Source organism: Syngnathus typhle, linkage group LG7 (genome assembly GCF_033458585.1).
Source record: "Syngnathus typhle isolate RoL2023-S1 ecotype Sweden linkage group LG7, RoL_Styp_1.0, whole genome shotgun sequence".
Taxonomy (NCBI): Eukaryota; Metazoa; Chordata; class Actinopteri; order Syngnathiformes; family Syngnathidae; genus Syngnathus; species Syngnathus typhle.
This window is the reverse complement of record NC_083744.1, coordinates 14,541,358-14,562,241: the sequence shown is the minus strand read 5'-3', so window position 1 is coordinate 14,562,241 and position 20,884 is coordinate 14,541,358. Positions and strand designations below refer to the sequence as shown.

The following is a 20,884-nucleotide window of genomic DNA, read 5'->3' as shown; positions in this document are numbered from 1 at the left end:
GTTGTTCCTTCTTCGAACAGAATTAATCATTAATATTAATTTTGTGTATACGGTCAAATATTTAAAAATAAATAGAGCTCGCTTAATTTGGTCAACACAACAAGTAGAATGACGACGCACGAGCCATGGACAGAATATTGACGAACTTTCCCCCTCTAAGGTAAGCTAAATAACCACAAAGGTGTAATTATATATCATTCATCGTTTCCAGCAAACTACTTAAAAGTGCAATGACGCCGACTGTCCGACAGATAGCGACGAAATACCCAGAACTTCCTTTTCTACTGGTACTTTCCTCCCTGTAAACAAATCGTCAAAATATGGAGCGCATATGTTTATGCTGGTATTGTTTGTCATTTGAATTTAAAGTCTTAGTTGGGTATCTGGCGTGAATCCCTGTCCACCAATTGTAATAAAATAAAAAAAAATCTTAAAATGGGTCTGGATGCGTTGTGCACGTTACACAAGATGTCGTCACCCTGACCAAAGTGTTTGCCCACCAATGACTTGGCACAGTTTTGCTAGCATGATGCTATATGGCCGCTCGACAACAGTGTAATTTGGAAGAAAGACACATCCCAACGCCGAATCTTCAGACTTGTAAGTCCTAAATTCACTGCAGCAAATAAAAATTAGGCCTAAACATATAACTCCGTGGTGGTCCAAATGTGTTTTAAAAGGACAATTATGGTTCAAATGAGCGTAGGTGTATATTGGTCATAAAATAACAGACTGAGCCTTTGTAGTTCCATATGTTGTGGATATGAGTGGAAGTAGCACAACTTCCTGAATGGATCCTCCTTTTTCCTGACTATAATTCCCCGTGAAGTCACTTTGGTGTTTCAAAGCCGTGTATCGCTACGGCGGGCAAATGCTTCTTGGTCATTAAGGACAGGAAATGAAGAGGCGGGGGCCAAATGTTGATTTGTATTGTCTCTGCTTTTACAGGAGCTCTTGCATGCAACCTACAAGGAGTGCCGGGAACCCGGTCTCACCATCTTCCCAGTCACGGGTCATTCCCCTGGACAGTGCACTCCTGGAATCCCAGCTGGAGGCCTGACCGAGGACACTGACTGCAACACAATAAGGTGGGATCGATGCCAAACAGATGTTACTCCCACCAGCTCCTCCTTCCCGGCACAGCTATTGATGGACACGGCAGGCTTTTTGAAAAGGCTGGGTCAGTGATTTGCGCTTAGGGTTCACCAGGGATGGAGACTTTATGGAACGTTGAGATGTTCTGTCTCTGATGCGTACGAAAAAAAACCCCACCCATTTGATATACTTTACGTTGATGACATTTTAACATAACTATATTTACCTACTAGTTGGCTATTTTGGGAGCTAGCCAGCTAGCTACTAAAAGAGCTATCATGGAGCTGCAAGTCAGCGTTCATCAGCATTCATCACTGTCGATGACCAGTCCAAGTAAATAAAACAAATGTGCGGCACGTTTCAGTAGGAAATAGGAAAGGCAACGTCTGGAATTGGAGGGGGGGGGGGCACTTTGGTTTCCTTGACAACTCGTGCTCCAATCCCCTGTCCAGCTGCAGATTAGTTCAGCAGTGGGGGGTTTAGGTTGCGGTAGGAGGAGTTGACGAATAGTGGGGTGATGATGGAAAATAGAGCGAGAAAGAGAGAGAGGCAAGAGGGGGGTGGCCTGAGGAACGCGCCACTGGGAAAACTTTTGAGAAACAGAGAGAGAGATAGGGAGTGAGGGAGGCATCACCACTGAGAGAAGTTACAGACAAAAGTGGAAGGAAAATGAAAAAGGCTGTCAACATCTGAGGCCGCGCTTTGGTCGGGAGGAGGGATTTTCCTGACTTTTTCTGTCACTTTTTCCTCCGACCCCCGGGCCGGCGGGACAGGCTTTGGAATGCCTGCCGAGAGGCGCCGGGGCATACGGAGTGAGGAGAGCCATGCGAGATGCTGCCTTCTGCTGGCTCCGTTTACGCCAAATGAGGGACGAACGCGGGAGCGCTTCATCGGGGCTGGGCCGGCTCGGAAAGGTCAGGAGTCATTTCTTTTCAGAGTGTGTTCAAAGATGGATGAAAATGTGACCTGGGTGGGATGAACACAGATGGTATGCACAGTTTTTGATTTGGACCGTTTTCCTTCATCCTCATCTTCTCAATGGTTGGCCCCATAGTGGAGATGAAAACATTTGGATAAAAGTCAGAGCGCATGCTGAAGCCATCACAAATTGGCAGGTTAAAGAAAAGGGGAGCGGGGGGGGTTAAGCGGGGATGAGCATTCTTCGCAGTGAACAAAAGCAGCACTTTGAGCAGGGCCCCTGCGCCTGCCTTGTTGCGAGGAGACACGGGCAAGCGTGGAAAGCTCTCCCGCGGGAGTTGCTGCTTCAGGTAATTCGTCTCGTGGAGCCAAAAATGCCGGCCTGTCATTTAATATGTATTCATATTAAAAGTAAACAAACGAAAAAATCTTTAAGTCTGCTGAATAACTTAATTAACATTGTTTCAGACCTGTGCACACTTTGTCAATGAGAGCTTACTGCCACCTACTGGAGTGGATGTGCAATGACACTTTATTTTAGTCCAGCGGAACAAAAATCTGCTAGAATTTGGGTTTAGTGTATTTTTTTAACAATTTTTTCTAGACTATTTCATTGGAGCTCTGAAATTTTCATATCCTAATTTCACAAAGTACTCACACTTTGCTTTTGACGCCAACAAGTGAAGAGTGGCGCTAATGCCAGGCACTTCTATCGTCTACTACTCACACGGAAGTAAAAATTCTCAGCACCGTAACCGGTGTCACCTATTTGGACAAATAAAGGCCTTACTTCAAAGTATGCAGAGTTCTCGCTCTCCAACAAAAAAAAACAACCCAAGGCCCCCACCTGGCAAATATTTGAGCAGATCACACACATGGAAAAAGTCCAAACGACTGACGGATAGAGCGCTGCGACTCACGCTAAAGTCACTTGATGACATCTGGCCGCCACTGCACAGGAAGCGATGCATTTTTAGCATTTAGGGCTTTGTTCGCCATCTGCAGCCAGCTCACGTGACATCACCGCCGAATAATACACACACAATCCGCTTCAAGGAACCAACAGTGCAAGAAATTAATGCCGTCCATATGTATTTTTTTTTTCTAAAACATGCGCGTAGAAAATGTGGTTTCCTTTCCAACTAGAAAAAAAGGTGGCGTTCATTTTTTTCTAATTCTCTCTTTGAACTCTTCTACAACAACACTTTAATGCACTTTTACATTGTTAGCGAGCACTGCCGAGGTCAGACAATGAAAAAATGATTACATGCTAGGAAGTGCTGTTGCACTCCAGTCCTGTAGGTGGCAGCAGTTTTTAAAATGGCCCAATGCAAACAGACAATATCAATCAAAACCTCCCCGTTTCCAAAGTTATTATCAAAAAAAAAAATGGTCAGATTCTCAGATTATCATGCAGTGTGGCATTTAGAGTGATTTTTTTTTTCCCCCCGCCTCGCTGCATTTGCGACACGAGCAAAAATTGTTTTTGTTTCCTCCAGTACATTGAACATCGAAGCAGCTGTGCATCTCGCGTCCATCTTTGCGAGCGTCAAGGGACGTTGTCTTCCCCCCCGTTAGCTAACTATCAGGAATGTCTGCTATGTCCTATAAGTGCAGACCAAGACCAGATTCTTATCACTCAGCCAACATAATTCATTTCTTTGGCTCATTTTGTGTGATTTGTTAACGACCAAAAACAGGAGCGGGACATTTGATTTACTACCCCCCGTTGCAGCCAAGGAGTCCTTTGAAATTGGGACGCACATTTTGTACACTTTTCAAATGTGAATCGGATGGCCCCCCAAAAAAAAAAAAGCTTTTGCAACACACTTGTTTGTGTGTTCACTTGAGGCTGCAAGTTGACAGTGGAGAGACGGTTTACACAAGCGGAGATAAAAAGCCAGGGACTGTCTGCGAGACTGTCATAAAGTGGCCGCAATCTCGTCACGGCCGGCTGGAGCGGAGCCATTGTGTGCCGGAGTGGCTCGGGTGTTTACGTTCAAAACAGAGCCAGTGACTAACTGGAGTGTTTACAAATTGTCGGATGCTTTTAAAGCACAGTGCATACTAGATCCACACATCTATGTGCACCGTGTGCAAGAGGGAATTTAAAAAAGTAAGGCCAGATGCTTGACAAGTTAGTGAATCATCTTTTTTTCGATGGGAGGAGAAAGTGGATAAATGGATATTTTTTGTGAGGACTCACAGGACTCCACTAGTCATCCAGAAATCTCACAGTGGTTTTTGTTATTGTCATTTAAGACATGTTAAGGTTGTAATTTTCACCGCTAATTTTGCATTCTATGATTTAAAATGACCTTTAGGACCTCAACCCCTTCAAATATTGGGCCAGACTCCTCCACATGTTCCATTTCTTGCACTGGAATGTCCAGATGTGCCGTCCCAATACTTTTGTCTGCATGCGCTTGTCAAGTGGGCGCAACCTGTTTGCCCCCCCCCCCCCCATTCTTTTCCAATCAAAAACAGTGACAGAAGTGCCGAAGGAGGTTCCGACCCTTTGCACCCTTACTTCCCTGACAGGAACTTACTCTTTGACGGGCACTCAGCGGGGCGGCGTGCTAGACCGTGCCGCTGTTGCCACGGCGACACTCTGAAAAGAACGCGTCCTGCGGTGACGGCCAAAGAATCCAGATATAGTGTGTGTGTGGGGGGGGGGGGGGATTTTTGTCTGGCTGTCATATTGGCAGATGGCCATGGTTCAAGTCACGATCAAAAACACCCTGAACCCCTTACCCACCCACACACACATGTGCACACACATAGCTAATGCTAACCATATTACTGTACACACATTACCACATCTTAGACAGATGCATTGAATTCCATGTTCTGATCTCAAAGCTTGAAGAGAGATGCAAAAGCAACGTCACTTGCAGTACGATGACAGGAATGTTTTGTGTCGTTTGCCAGAAACATCACAAACACACACATACCAGTTCAGTTTCTGCCCATTGCGACCCAATGTGGCGGCAAACACACCCCATTAAACACTTGTATGCGACTTGGAGGAGCGGAATAGGATCGCAAACGTACATTTAGGCTTGGCTGAGCAGCCCGGGCCCGCTTGCGGGCGCCATCTGGAAAGGAATGCGGCCATCCGGGTTCAAAGTGGACCGCAAAAGTGGCCCCGCTGCTCTTTGATTTAGTCCCGGTTGGCCATATTGCGGAGAGCATTCCAAACAAAATGGGAAAAGGTTAGCGCATGCTTGGCTAGTTTGACTTTGCGCGCCACAATGTTTGATAATGGAAACGCTGTAAGTCGGTTAAGTAGTTCCAGACGCCTTTTTTGGAGAAATGAATGCTTTGAATCAGTTGCTTGAATAGAAACGAGAATGACAGTATACATGGCATGGATGACTTGGGCTGTACCATTTGTTTTTTGAAGCCTTAATTTGATCCTCAATGGTGCATTGGATTAAATCAGGCGCTAATGCGGAAATATATCCAACAATTTTTTTAAACCGGGGCATTCCCAGAGAAACCGAGAGTCATGCTATCCGTATACACAACACCAATCTCCATTCGTCTCAGTCGGTTTTCTTGGCTCAGGCTCGTCCATTTTGGTCAGCGGGTGTGTGGAGGTCAAAAACGTCGCCTCTGACTCCGGAGTTTACACTCCGGAAGTGCACTTTCCCAAGCTTTCGCCTCATCGAGCTCCCCCGGGATGCTGGGTGGGAATGACAAAAATCTGTGTTTGGGCTCAGACATGAGCAGCAACGGGCTTGCGAGGGAGTTCTGGTGGGAATTTGCTACAAGGAAGCAAAGTTCGATGGAGAGCAGTTTGGCTATGCAGCTCTGTTAAAGAGACCGTGGCTTGGAGGAGAAATTTGATCCGGAGCCCAGAGGATAATGTTAGCAAGCAGCCAGGTTGTCGGAAAGACTCGGAGGTCTACTTTCAGGCTCTCTCTGGCTGTGGAGAAAACTTATGACCATTTCAAATCAGAATTTTAAAGTGCGTCAACCGAATGTAGCATTAGCTAGCTTAATATGCCGGCTAGCTATCGAGGTTAGTGATTTTACTCTGTCATGTTAGGTGGGGGATCAACGCCAGCAGAATTGTTGCTTCTGTCAAGCAAATTTGGCACCACAGAAAGAGCCGGACTTTGGTTTCCATGTAAACTGCTATGTTAGCATATGTAGCTAGCTGTTTGTTGACTGGCCCATTTGCTTCATCAAACAGTCCAGCGGTTTTTAATTTTTTTCATTTAATAGAATAGAAAAGTGAAGAGTTTGTTTGATTCATCTTTATAGTAGTTTTTGAACAGATTCATAATTTGGCAAATTTGGCTCCACCGATGGAGCAGTTTTGATGTCAACGGCTAGCATCTCTAGCTAGCTGCTAGTTGATTAGTTGCTTCATCAAACAATACAGTGGTTTTTAATAGTTTTTTTATTTACTAGAATAGTTTCAAAGTCAAGACTTTGTTTAATCAATCTTTATAGTAGTTTTTTTTAACAGATTCATATTAAAATGGTATTTAAACTATTGCCCGTACAGTTAAGAAATGACATTGAACTCTGTATCGGATCCATTTCTGAAGCTTTTTGCTTGCGTACGTCTCAAGACGCGAGTTGTTTCATCTGACACAGGCAAATTCTGTGGATGAGCTTAAACGGGCCAACGTGAGAGCGGTTTAGAGGAGGGCCCTGAAAAACCGTTGGCATGGGCGCCTACTTTGTGGAGCCAGTGGGATAATTGAGAGCAGACCCGGGGATGAGTTAAGGGCTCGGCCGACGGGATCTTTTCTGACAGTCGGGACTGGAGGAGGAGCCGACTCGATGTAACGTGATCTTAGAGATGGAGAGCAGGAAGAGATTTGTTTGCTCTCCCTAATAAATGTGTCCTCCTCTCTTTCTAGCTTCACAGGGTTCTCGTTTTATAGATTTTTCCGATCTCAAAATGAGCATTAAGTAATTGTCAGCTTTTGTTTGTTCCCATTTGCGCTTATCTCCCCGAAAGTACATCATTAGCTAGCAAGCCGCTGCGTTTACACAAAGCGGACTTTGGAATCGAAGTTAGCCAGTTTCGGGACGACCATCCGTAAATTCTTGACAGGTGCAAAGGCTTCTCTGCAGATCTTGCAAAAAGCCCTTTTTAAAGCAGGATTCTTTTTCTCTCTTTGCTGCTTGTACTTGCCTTTCCATCAAGACACAAAACACGTCTCTTCTGTCTGCTGGTGTAAAGACAACGAAGAAAATAACCGTTCATTACGCGGCGATCATGAGAAGCCCGCATTGTCGTGGCGCTCGGTCGGATCAGAAGCCTCTGGTGTATAATTTGGTGTTTGTTTACGCCTTCTTTGAGGTCAACATTTCGCTCATTCTTAAAAATCCCACAGACGCAATGAGAGGAAGCATCATGTCCCACGTGAGCTCAGAAACACAGCACCTGAGTTGTAAATTGTTTACTTCTGATGTCCATCCTTCACTAATTATGGAGCTAGACCAGAGGTGTCAAACAAACGTTTGTCGCCGACCACATAAAATGATGCGGTGCGCTGTATCTGGCCCCCGGGCCGTGAGTTTGACACCTATGAGCTAGAAGATGGAGAGCGAGATGCCGTTAATAGTTTTGGACTGTGTCTTGGCCTGCAGGGTGCATCATTGGATGGAATCCATCCAATAAAAGGTCCCCATTCCAATTAATCACACATGCAAGAGGTACACAACAGTCGCAGAGTTGGCCTGCTTGGCTCTTGGCCAAAGCCTCGCTCTGAAATCAGCTTGGGAAAGCAACGGGGGCCCCTCCAGCAGGACAGAGACCCAAACAGGCAGCGTAAAAAGAGCGAAGGAGACTGCTGAGCCCAGATAAAATTCCATTGTTTATTTGGCCGACCTCCCCCCACCCCCTCCTCCCCATATGTCCCTTCCTTCCTTTACCGTCCAGCCTTCCTTTGCTTCTTCTGCAAAACGGTGAGCAAGAAAGACACTTGGCCAAACATTCAGGGTTGGATTAAATTGATAGCAGACAAGGACAAAGCGGACCAGATGGGGGTCTTCTACCCGGTGTGGGTGCAGGAAGAAAGTACAGAAAATAAACCTTATCCCCACTTTTACATTATATGAATCCAATTATGGCATATCGTGTTGCTCAACCTTTTTTTTTTTTTTTTTTTTTTTTTTTTAACGTGAAACCGCACTTTTTTTGCATTCCGAGTCCGACCAAAAGTGTTGAAATGCAGCCAGCAACTTTTGTCCTTTTTAGGCATGCAGAAAAGAGAGGGGGGGGGGGAGCGCATGACGATGAAGTCACGTTTAGCTGTTCCTGGTGTGATGGAGCCTCGGATGGTTATGAGAAGCAGCTGTTGGGGAGAGAACCGAATCACTGACAACAATCTCGAAGCTCCATGAAGATTGACGAGTGAAACTGGTGCGTTGGCACGAGTCGGCGCTTGTCTTCTTACAGCCAATGGAGCATGCGGAATCTTTCGGGGAGCGTCATCGTTCTCTTAGGTGATCGCTCGGTCAAGTGAAACGGAGCTCGAGCAGGTGTAACGGCGCTTCTCAAAGTCGCTACCAAGTCAGTTGGTTTGCTTGAGTCCGACTGGAGATCCAAATCTTCTGCAGGTTTCCTGTCAAGTTTTTATTGGCCTCAGCCAGCTTCCTTAAGCCCTCTACGCATTGTTATGATGGCCATCTTTCTACAGAGGTTAGCGGGATCACCATGGCTGCCGTTTCCTGAGCGAGCCAAAGCTGTAAAACCGGCCAATCAGATATAAATAGAGGTGCTCCTTGACAGGTTCTAGCAAGTATCAAGGGAGGCAGCACGAAACATGTTCAAACGCCACCTCAAGTGCATTCAAAGAAATCCTTTTAGTAGGTTTGAATTGATTTAAAGGTTTTTTTTGGCATTCAGATAAAAAAAAAATTCTCCTGTTAACCTTTGGGCCCCAACCATTGAACCGGGACTGACTGGAAGCGTGCGCTGTTTTTGTAGCGCCACCGTAGACTTGTATTATTCTTTCCAAGATCCACTTTCCTTTTCAGTTTTGACAACCCCAGTCCGCTCCCCCCCCCCATCTCCCATTTTCAATTCCCCGCATCTTTCCATCGTCCATACGATCACAAAAAAACTACCAAGGTTCTTCCTACATTCTCGAGAACACCCGCCTTATGTTTCCCAGTCCACAATTGATGTTATTAAAGTCATTCAAGACAGAGAAGAGGAGTGAAAATCAAGTCTACGTTTGCCTTCAAACATGTGACCTCTGCCCAGCTTACATCTGAAAATAATTTGGGCCTGCAGGCCAGCCAGTCGATGCCTGACGCACACCCGGGTGTTGTGTATGTGTGTGGGGGGGGCGGGGCTTAAGCCAAATGAGCTGTGGCGTGCTTTAGTGATAAAAATCTGAGTGACTCTCTCTGGAGGAGACAATTGTAAAACTTAAAGATCTCACAAAGGACTTTCACTAGCAACGAATTTTGTTTCAAGCCTTGACTTTAATGGATAGTGCAAAAAATGTTTGTCCCTTTGATTGGTCGCCTGGTGCCGCTCATGTCTGGGATGCTCATTTGTATTTCCTGCTTGTGTCTCCTTGAATCTTTCGTAAACAAAAGAAGCTTTCCTGCTCTTCTCTTGTCTGCTCTTGCAGGATGCCAGCTGCTAGCACAATGACTGGTGGGAGGGCGCTGCTGCTCTGTACAAACACTGACAACACTATCTACCAATCAGTCAACGGGTAGGTCGCAAGTCATTTTCAGCACTTGGACGTAGGATTTTATTTTATTTTTTGGGGTGGAGCTACTTGATCCAATGGATGCAGAATGGTTATTTTATTCCTGAAAATCTGTGACGTAAACTATAATGGGGGCTCGTCGGCCATCTGTTCTCATCCTGTCACTGTTGCCATATGTCATCTTTTTAATGCTCATTAGTGTTTTTTTGATTACAATGAAGAGATTTTGTGTTGACAGAAGGCAATGTCTGGAAGAAGAGTCAAATGTTTGTTTAGGTTTCAGTGGATTTAATCTTTCTGCTCCTTGAGTGTTAACTCAGCTGGTCCTTTGTGTCCTTATTTGGTCTCTCCCCTCCCTTTGCCCTCGATGACCCCCATCTCGGTCTTTCCGAAAAGTATTCCGGATTGGCGGTTTTAACATCTTTGTTCGAAGATGCTTGCCTCATCATAAATTTACCTTTATTCAACCCCCCGCAGCTACTAAGGTTTGACCTACTAACCCCCCCCCCCCCCCCCATCTGTTGCTTCATTCATTATAAAAATTGCCGACATGGAGGGGAGCGAAAACAAGGAGAGAGAGCCAAACTAATAAAAGCAAATGCAATTTGGACTCGGCCTACTCAGTTTGTTGGCCATAGTTTCTTTTCTTTATTTTTTTTTATTTATGTCTTTATATTTTGGTTATTTCATTTTATATTTTTATGTTTTCATTTATTTATTCATTTATTTATTGGGTCGTTTTGTCTCCTCTGTCACTTCGACTTGGCTCTGTGTCCAGCTTGTAAACTTTGACCTTCCGACTAAGAGTCGTGACCTCGGAATCGTTTTGGACTGACTCACAAGCACCAGATGTTCATTTCGATTTCCGTCCCTTTTCCAGACTCCATTGCTGCGGCTTGAAGATTGGGGAGACTCCGTCGTCTGCGGTGCCCCGGCTCCAAGAGGTGTTTGGGCTACCAGGGGACGGACACAAGAGGGACTCGGGTCCTCCCGGCAGCATGCTGACTCACAGGAGAACGGCCAGCGCCAGCGCCCCGAGGACTCCCAACGTGGAGAACGGACAGTGCGGCAAGCTGAATAAGGGCCAAGTCGGAGTCAGGGCCGCGAGTATCCGTGATAAAATCTCCCAATGGGAGGGCAAAAAGGAGCCCAGCCAAGCCATTTCCGTGGAGGCTTGTCCGCTAAGCACCACGCAGAAGGAAATTGAGTCAGTCAGAAAAAAGGAATTCAAACCTCCGGAGGTCCAACGGACAAACAGCAAGAGATTTGTAAGCTGGGACAGGCAAGACTCAGGAAAAGAAAATGCCGGAAAGCTCGGCGGGGATGTGAGGACTAAATCTCCGGAAGGCCTGAGCAACAAGGACAAAGAAATCATTCTGGAGCGAGGACTGCGGGCTACTAAGGCGACGCAACAACCCCAAGACAAGAAAACTGTTTTAACTCACGTTAAGAAACTGGAAAGAGCGACACAAGACGTCCAGAGTGGGACGTCGCTAGCGTTTCCGGGGAATTACTTCTGCCCGCCATCAAAGGATGAGCTGGAAGAAACAGAAAAGCGCCTCACCGAACCAATCTTCGGGACAGTCGGCTCCAGGTGGAGGAAAGAGGGCGATGGTGAGAATGTATACAGCGAGCCGGGCGCTCCGTCCATCAACCCTTTGCCCAAACCGCAGAGAACCTTCCAGCACCACACGCCGCCTTCCACCCCGGTCTCGAGGTTCGGCGGTTCCTGTAAAGGCAAGAGGACGTTGCCTCCTTTGCCTTCCATCCCCCCTCCGCCTCTACCCACCTGCCCGCCTCCAGGAGTTTGCAGGAGACCTTGGACGGACAGATCCCACCACAGCAGCAACAGGTAAGAATCGGAAAGGAGAATTTATGATACGCCGCCGGGATTAGCGAGAACATCCACGAGTTGCGCAATTTTAGTTCCAAGGCAAAATCGGATGTTTGGATGACCCGCGCAACCCAAATAAACAGCCGCTCGGACATCCATCGCAACATCTGCCGTCCATCACAAACAGCGTGGCGGTGACATCACTCAGTTCCACGGAATTAGCTCACTGGTTGGATGCGAGGAACGTGCACATAACTCACTCGGTCTTTTGAAGCCATGTCGAGAGGCCCCTTCTTAACTCATTCACTGCCACCCCAGTTAATATCTTTGACGTCTATAACCGTCAATGGCACTGAATGAGTTAAAAAAAAGCCTTGGCGTGAAAACTACCACATTGCGCACATGTTATGAAGAAATGATTTTGCACAATGAGAAATTGTATATGCAAAAGATCCCCCCCCCCCCCACCACCACCACTCCATGACCTGGATTCTTGTGCACTTGAAGCTTGGCTCGGATCGGTTACATTCCAAACCCAATGTGGAGGCTGCGCTCTCTCAACTTTTGTTTTCAGCTTCAGACCCATATTGGGAATTTTGTGCAACATGATCATAAATGTTTTTGGTTTTTTTTGGAATAATCATATTGATGTTTTGGTGTCCGCTTCAGGAAGTCTTACGAATTCGAAGACCTGCTCCAGTCGTCCTCGGAAAGCTGCAGGGTCGACTGGTACGCACAGTCCCGCCTGGGCCTCGCACGCACTTTATCGGAGGAGAACGTCTACGAGGACATCATCGGTAAATCATACGTGCGGTGATGCAAATGTGTTTGTTTTGCGCACGTGTCACAAGGGGGGGGGGGGGGGGGCGAAGCCGTCTTTGCTCTGGTTTTAATTTGGAGCCACGCTGCTCCACTTTTATTAAAAATGAGATGCCAAAACCTGACCTACATTCCTGCCTTATTGTCTGCGGTGTTATAGCAACCCCACCTCGAGCCTGTTTAATATCATAACATATAATGGCGGCAGGCGCTCGCGTATGGTCCAAGTTGAGATAGCCGGCAGGAGGCATTTTATTGGGTGAGAGCCACGGCACCATTACACTTGGCATTGCTTTAGCCATTACTACCTCATGAACCAGGTTTTTTTTTTTACTTCACTCTTTGTATAAAAAAAACACTAAACATTTCCCTTTCTTTAAATCAATAGCGCTATCTAGAGGGGGAAAAAAACTAGTTCATGAAGCATTATAAAGCTTCATTTTCCCCTTCGCTAGTCTCTAGCACGCATCTTATGGCAATTTTTTTATGAACCCTCCCCAAATCACCAAGTTTGCCCTCCCTACTTGTAATGTCTTCATGTCTATCAGTGTTTCCAGATGGAGTGGAAAGCGAGTGTCATCATTATGCTGACACATTCCTGCGAGACTGATGCAAAGCCACATGTGCACAGCAAGCACGCAAAAAAATCCAACACTCGGCCGACTAAATGTTACGCAACATTTGTTTGATGACAAATTAGGGAACAAATTCATGCCAATTGAAGACATTGGAACATTTCCAATGGCTGTACAGTAAGGTATGACATGACCTACAAGTGATTGGATTTTCTCGGATGACACCATCCCCTGCCACATCGTTTCCTCCGGCCGTCTTTTGATTTCCTTTCAACTCCCGCTTGCATAAAAGGTCTCATATATCACATCCAAAAAAAAGAGTAATAACTCACTGGTCCCCAGAATGAGACGCACATTTTCTCTTTGGACTTGTAATCCAGCGAGAGACGGTCGCGTTATTACGGGTTGTTAAAATATGAGGCGCAATAAAAATCTGGAGGGGAACGCTACTTTTGTTGGCCGCTCGGTTCGCTTCATTGCCGCAATGAGCTGAGTCAGCACGACGCCGTGTCTGCTTGCTCCCTGCGCATCTGGAGTAGGAATTGTCTGGCTGATATGGAAATATTTTGGGGGTGATCTTCGGAGAGGCGATTTCGTAATACCGTTTTTTTCCGTGTATAGTGCGCAATATTTTACTAATTTATTGTCCTAAAATCTGGGGTGCGTATTATACATGGGTACAAAGAAAAAAAAAAAAAATTTTTTTTTTTTAATTTTTTTTTTTTTTTTTTTAAATAAAGTCATGGTACAACAAAACCAACAACAGGACTGACCGACAAAGTCGTGGAACAAAAAGACAGGGTGACATTACCAAAGACAGGAACAGAATGACAGTAACACATGCAATGATCCAACGGTGAGCGAGGGGCAGACAGGACTTAAATACAAAACACGTTACATCGATTGAGGTGACACAGGAAGAGCGGGGTGACACGAACAGAAACTATGGCAACCTAGACACATAGCAAAACTGGGGACGAGACATGACAAATCTCCCCCGAAATAAAACTCACCTTTCTTCTTGTTTGTTGTCAATCGCGCATCGCATTCAGCCATCCTGCCCAACACACTTAGTAAAATTCATAATTGACGACACATCGTTTGATGCGATGGTGCAATCCTCGATGGTGTGTTATTGTCAAATATTGTTTGTTTTTTAATCTCCATCGCGGACCGGACGTCATACGGAGGCCGCCATTACAGATGCGCAGAACGGTTGCGCAAGACACATCAGCTATATAAAGAGCGAGAGTTCAGTTCTCCACCTATTAGTTTCAATTCACAGTTTAATTAGCAGTTTCAATCAGCAAATAACAAAATGCGTATTACAGGTAATATTTTATTTCACAACACTTTGCCTTGTTCCTTTCGTCTCTGCTGTTCATTTCAAACACGCTCCATACGACCGCAATGCTCTTGTATCAGACGCTCGCTCGATCACCTGCTCGTTTGCTGTCTCACAATGTACCCTACACAAATCCGAAACATTTGTTGCGGCTCCGAGTCACGACGAGGGGCAAGTTTTGGTTTCCAAGGTTGTTTTTATTCCTCTTCAACGTCTCTCCCATACAGAGCCGCCTTTTTCACGTCCGCAGCCCATGCGCGCACGGAGCGCGGTGGTGCGTTTAGGGGCAGTCGGAGAAATCAACGCCAACAAAAAAAATGACATCCAGCCTAGTTAAGACCATACCAAAGACTTTAAAAATGGGACCCATTGCCTCCCTGCGTGTGTGACGATCTTTGGGACTTAAAAAAAAAAAAAAAAAAAATTTAAAAAAAATTAAAAAAAATTCATAAAAATTGGGTGCGTATTATACATGGGTACAAGCTTTTTTCCAGCATCAGCATGCCATTGCGTACTATACATGGGGGCGCACTATACATGGAAAAAAACGGTATTTCTGTTGTTATTTTCTTCCCGAAGACCCTCCATCTAAGGAGAATCCCTACGAAGACATCGAGCTGGAGAGAAGTTGCCTCGGGAGCAAATGTGTATCACCTGCCTCCTCCTCACCCATTCCTGACACTCCGGCTAAGGTACACGACTGACAATGCATTCCGATAATATAATTATTAATGTTATAATTATAATACACAATTATATAATTATGTAATTTTTTATTATTATGAAATATTTACAGTACAATAATTTTACCATAAATATACAATATTTATATTTTGTATTTAAAAAAAAAAAACTTTTTGTCATACATTTTAAAGCATTCAGATAGAAATTATTTTAAATATACTTGCAGGTACTTGTACTTTTACATTTAAGTACATTTCTGAGCCAGTATTTTTTACTAAACAAGACAGTTTTTTGTGGCTGTCTGTAATCCTACTTAAAGGGGAGTTTGCAATTTACATTTTTTTAAAAAAAATCATATATTTTAAAGCAGTCATTATGAGGGGACACATGTTCATGATAAATGTGAGTTTATTTATTTTTATTTAGAAAAAAAGTTTCTGGCCCCATCTTGTGCCTTTAATTTGATTTACAAGAAAACACCGCGTCTGAGGAAAAACAACCAATCAGAGGCATAAGCTTTGATTTAATCTGGCAAAAAATAATACTTCCAATCAATGATCTGGCTTCCCACTCAACCTAAGTGAAAGTTTCCGTGCACCAACAGTTGTGCTCCAAGCCTGGCTTCTTCAGGCAGAACTCCGAGCGACGGAGTTTCAAACTCTTGGAGTTACGCAAGACCAACAGGGACGCTGGCGTGTGTTCACCGTCACGCGTCAGCCCGCCGTCCACGCCAAGCAGCCCCGATGACACCCCCTGCCTCTCCGGGGACCCGTACAACCGGCGACGGAGGAAAATCCCCAAGGTATCGCTTTCTTTTACATCCCAAAATGTTTTCCGAAATCAATTTGGCGAAAATGAATTCTCTTTGCAGATGGTGATAAAAATCAACGGTATTTTCGAGGCTCGGAGAGGGAAAAAGCGCATGAAGAAGGTGTCGCAGTCCACCGAGTCCAGCTCAGGGAGAGGTGAGGCGTCGCTTTCAAGTTTTCTTGTCCCGGAGTCATCTCATGTTTTTTTTTTCATGTAGTGACCGACGAGAACAGCGAGTCAGAAAGTGACACGGAGGAGAAGCTAAAAGGTGAGAAAGAGCGCTCGGGTTAGGCCGGAAAAAGAAGACTTTTGTCCCTCATGCATTTCTTTTGCTATCCTTTAGCTCATAGCCAGAGGCTGGTGTCGGTCCAGTCCATGCTGAGGCAGACGGGGCGGTACCGGACCTTGGACAGGGATCTGATGGAGGACAGAAAACTTTTTGAGTACTTCATTGTGGTGGCACTCCACAAGACCAAAGCTGGAGTTCCTTATCTGCCGGAAGTCACGCAACAGTTCCCTCTTAAAGTAAACAGCCAGGATTCACTAAAAACAAACACGCAAGCGCCATTTTTGCCAATCACAGCTCTGAATTTTTTTTTTCCCAAGTACTAGAGTTATTATTATTATCATTATTATTAATTCTATTAATTTTGTTTATAATGATTTAATCTGATTGTTTTATATTAAAAATGACAACAACCAAAATTATGCCGCAAGAAAAATACCTTAATACAAAAATACATTTTCCTTAAAATAATGAAACCCACACCTGCCAGTTTATGATACCTGGCAGATATTTTTCTCCGGCCCAAGAAAATGAATGAAATTCTCCAATTCTCATTCATGCTTGAGCACTTAACCACCGCAAGAGTTTACACTGGCAGCGCAAGCGCTTATCAAACAAGACTAAGGCTATTACAAGCGCTCTTCGAGAAAATATAATGATAACCTTGTTGCCTTTTCCAATCCAGCTTGAACGCAGCTTCAAGTTCATGCGGGAGACAGAAGACCAGCTGAAGGTCATCCCTCAGTTCTGCTTCCCCGACGCCAAAGACTGGGCGCCGGTCGATAACTTCCCCAGGTGCAAACTGGAAATCAAAAGATGAGATGATAAATTTGCTTTTCTTTCTGGGAGTGCCATCTTACATGTTTTTCTGTTCTTTTCATACCCTCAGTGAGACATTTTCATTCGTGCTGACCGGTGAGGATGGAAGTCGTCGATTTGGCTACTGCAGACGATTGCTGGTATGTACCAAAACACACTTTTTTTTTTTTTTTTAAATGGAAGTAGTTTTACAGATCTAGATTGATTACTATTAAATTTTATCTACAGCCCAGCGGTAAGGGCCGAAGGCTCCCCGAGGTCTACTGCATCGTCAGCCGCTTGGGCTGCTTTGACCTTTTTTCCAAGGTACAGTACAAGCACATGCAATAAAAAAAAAAAAACACTTCAACATCCAAGTGGCCATGGTTAAAGTGAAGCAGCATGACCACCCTCTGCGCCCGCAGAGCCACACCCCGCCCCCGTGTGCGGTCTTGTATTGCCTGGCCGGCCTCGTACTCCAGCACGGAACCGCGTCGCACGTGTGTGTGTGTGTATGTGCAGCTGCTGTGGTTGCAGCAGTGGAAATGAAAGCTTTACAAGCATTTCCACTTGAAATGTTTACGCACAGCATCGCTTAATTAAAGCGGCGAGTAAATATGCCCTTGAAGTGGTCCTTGTGCTTTGCAGTTTTGTTCAAACAAATGCGACCACTGAATCGGGCGGGTGATATCACATTTAATTGTGCTGTAAAGATTGTAAATTTTCATTTGGAAAGGGGTGGCAACACTGGTGGAGCTAGGTTTTTTTTTTTGGGGGGGGGGGGGGGCATGGTCTGCAAAAAAATGACAAACTCCAAAATTCCTTCAAAAAACGATCGGAACAGATTCTGTGTGTTCCCGATGGAGTACGGTGGAAATGTAGAAAAAAAAAATCCTGAAAATACCCAAAAGTTAATTATTAAATTATTATACAAATCACTGAATGTTGTCAGATCCTGGACGAGGTGGAGAAGAGGAGAGCCATCTCACCTGCGCTGGTGCAGCCCTTCATGAGAGGCATCATGGAGGCTCCTTTTCCTGCTCCGGGAAGAACAATCAGTGTCAAAAACTTCCTGCCTGGCTCGGGGACAGAGGTGAGATGAGGTCAACGCTATTGCCGTCACCTTCGCGTCCGCTTTTCACCTCCCCACATCATTCCGTTCGCAGGTGATCGAGCTGTGTCGGCCTTCCGATTCTCGACTGGAACATGTCGACTTTGAGTGTCTCTTCTCCTCGCTGAGTCTGCGTTTGCTCCTGCGAGTGTTCGCCTCCCTGCTCCTGGAGCGCCGGGTCATCTTCACCGCAGACAAGCTCAGGTTGGCCCCAGCGTGTTGTAGCAAATCCTCAAGAAACTGAACAAACGCGAGAGGAAGGAATGCCGCTGTGTTATTCGGTCGCCAGGGGGAACAATGGCGGCTTCTTTGGAAAACCGTCATGGATGCCAGAGTAGAAAGAGTCAAGCGACCACACAGCTCGCTAAAGCTGTTAAAATTCGCCGGGCGTTAAGAGTAGCATAGCGGCCCCAAGCTGTGCCACACCTGGTTCAGCTTCAGTAGCAGCGGCCATTTAATCGGGATTTAATAAAAACAACATTTTTTTTATGAATTAGATGTTGAACAGATGAAGCGAGCTGCGTGCTGCTGGACTTTTTTTTTTCCCCCAAGCACAGCATTCCACTCTTGCTAACAGTGCATATTTCCACTCATTTTTTTCCGCTTGAACAACGAAGATCTCCTTACACTGAGCCAGTGTAGTCTGTCGCCCTCGAGTGGCGGAATCGTGCAATTGCACTCTTTTTTTTTTTCTTTTCTTTTCACCGTCACCAATTTGCGGGCAAATTGATTACACAATATTACTATATGTCCAATATCCTGAATGATGTGGTGGCAATGTCATTTCTGACGTGTCAGTGGTCTAATTAAACATTCCCCGTTGACTCTTGACAGTACCTTGTCGCAGTGCTGCCATGCCGTGGTGGCTCTCCTCTACCCGTTCACCTGGCAGCACACGTATATTCCCGTGCTGCCGCCTTCCATGCTGGATATCGTGTGCACACCAACACCCTTCATCGTCGGCCTGCTCTCCAGCTCTCTGCCTCGACTTAAAGAGCTTCCTATAGAAGAGGTCAGAACAAATAAGGTGGTACTTAATGTAAAATTTTGGGGAGAACCACTAAGTTGTATTTCCCCGCAGGTCCTGGTCGTCGACCTCGGCAACAGCCGCTTCCTACGACAGGTAACGCACCTGAAGATAACCGATTGGACCGCATGTTGTGTGTTTTTTTATTTATTTTATTTAATGTGAGATTTTTTTTTTCCCCGCCCTATTATAGATGGACGACGAGGACTCCATTCTCCCCCGCAAGCTGCAGGCAGCTCTGGAACATGTTCTGGACAAGAGGAGGGAGCTGGCCTCGGACAAAGGAGACCTGCTCAGTGGTGAGCCTTCATCCTTAATCTTCTTTAGCACAGAGGAGTCAAATGATGGAGCAGCACTCACTTTTCCCTTTTCAGATTCCAGTTCACTCAGCACAGTGGCGTCCGAGGCATTTGTGCGCTTCTTTGTGGAGATGGTCGGCCATTATTCCATCTTCATGGGAGGCTTAGAGCGTGAGGACGAGTCACCCAGCCCCCCTCCTTCCTCCTCCTCCTCTTCCACCTGTTCCTCCTTTCAACGGGAGGCCTTTCGTAAGGCGGTCGCCTCCAAGAGTTTGAGGAGGTTCCTGGAGGTGTTCATGGAGACGCAGATGTTTACGGGTTTCATCCAGGAGAGGGAGCTGCGCAGACAGGGCCTCAGAGGTATGAGAAAACCAAATATCAATACAGATTTTTTTTAATATGACGCATAACGTGACCAATGGTGTCCTCCTTCCTCTAGGTCTGTTTGAGGTCCGAGCACAGGAGTACCTTGACTCGCTTCCTGGCAGTGAACAGCGACGAGTCAACAAATTTTTAAAAGGCTTAGGTGAGATTTTTAGTCCACAAAATAGACTTGGATTAAATATCTTGCATTATTCAATAGGGATTATTTAATACAGTCATTTATCCCCTGCACCTACAAACTTGTTTTCTTCTAATTATCTTTTTTATTTTTGTCTTTTTATTTAGGAAACAAGATGAAATTCCTCTCCAAGAAGTGATGCTCGGCGATGTGATGATGAAAGAAGGCGGCGAAAATAAAAAGGGTCGTTTTCAAATGAAAGCAGGAACCTTATAATGGAATAAACTCATTCCTAGTTATGTGTGAACTCTGACCCCAGATGAGCTTTCAGTGTAAAGCAAAGCACAGTGTAAATATTTCAGGAACCTTCTGGACAACTCGTACATTCCAACTCTTTCCTTTAGAAGTTTTGACATAACTACAACTTCTTCAACAGGAGGCTTCACTTTAATTTATATCCTTTTTTTTTTTTTCAAGTAAATGTAATCTGTGTAAAGAAATCTAGTTTGTTCATAGACTTTATTTAACAAGGTCTAGACGTGGTCTGTTTGTTAATGAATTGTTCTGTATGTTTATCATCAAACAAAAGGCAGAGGAGGAAAATGTGAAGACGAGCAGAAAATGAATGTGTGGTAGGTCAATCAATATCCATGGGTTTGCCGTAACCTTTGAGAATGGAACTTTATAAATAAAGTTGTAAATTTGTATTTGATGGGTAACACTTTAATTTGGACTTGGGTGTTTTTGTATTTGGAGCAGAGTGCACACAAGACAAAGGGGGCAGTGCCTCTGATTAACCCCAAATAAATTTACGATGTTCCAGAAGATTTTACTGGACTTTTTTCTTAGGGCAGTTTTGTCAAAATGTAGTCAGCAAAAAAAGAAAAAAAGCCTATTACAACTTCTGAACTGGGCAGTAGCAGTTCCTAGTCTAACCGCTAGGGGGCCCCAAACGTTCACAAAAGTCCAAGGACCTTGGGTATAGATATTTACTTCATACATTATATTAAAAAAATAAAAAAGTCATCTCGTAAATATGTGTAAGAAACTAAGGGGAGAGCAAATTTTAGGGAAAAACTAAATA

At 45.0% G+C, this 20,884-nt stretch overlaps 1 protein-coding gene and 1 long non-coding RNA gene across 5 annotated transcripts; one reads left to right on the top strand and one right to left on the bottom strand.

The window, feature by feature from the left end:
• The first annotated feature begins 9 nt into the window (after nt 1-9).
• si:dkey-82f1.1 (DENN domain-containing protein 2A) lies at nt 10-20,527 on the top strand. Of its 4 annotated transcripts, XM_061283218.1 has the most exons (21): nt 10-160; nt 949-1,088; nt 1,869-2,009; nt 9,627-9,713; nt 10,591-11,562; nt 12,214-12,341; nt 14,863-14,975; nt 15,572-15,769; nt 15,839-15,932; nt 15,995-16,045; nt 16,121-16,302; nt 16,749-16,858; nt 16,953-17,022; nt 17,111-17,188; nt 17,814-17,954; nt 18,028-18,176; nt 18,807-18,984; nt 19,054-19,095; nt 19,193-19,658; nt 19,738-19,824; nt 19,968-20,527. In XM_061283218.1, the coding sequence occupies exons 4-21, from the start codon at nt 9,628-9,630 to the stop codon at nt 19,997-19,999; spliced, it is 3,177 nt and encodes a 1,058-aa protein (XP_061139202.1). In that variant the 5' UTR covers nt 10-160; nt 949-1,088; nt 1,869-2,009; nt 9,627; the 3' UTR covers nt 20,000-20,527. The 4 variants fall into 4 exon arrangements, with proteins under 4 accessions (XP_061139202.1, XP_061139206.1, XP_061139204.1 ...); XM_061283220.1 differs by lacking the exons at nt 10-160; nt 949-1,088 and having other exon boundaries at nt 1,593-2,009; nt 19,193-19,298; nt 19,374-19,658; XM_061283219.1 differs by lacking the exons at nt 10-160; nt 949-1,088; nt 1,869-2,009 and adding an exon at nt 5,238-6,040.
• On the bottom strand, nt 15,358-18,125 carry LOC133157028 (uncharacterized). The gene is made up of 3 exons (XR_009714933.1): nt 17,985-18,125; nt 16,727-17,898; nt 15,358-16,194 (listed from the first exon to the last, which is right to left on the bottom strand). It is a non-coding gene; the product is annotated as an uncharacterized LOC133157028 (long non-coding RNA).
• Nucleotides 20,528-20,884: the final 357 nt, after the last annotated feature.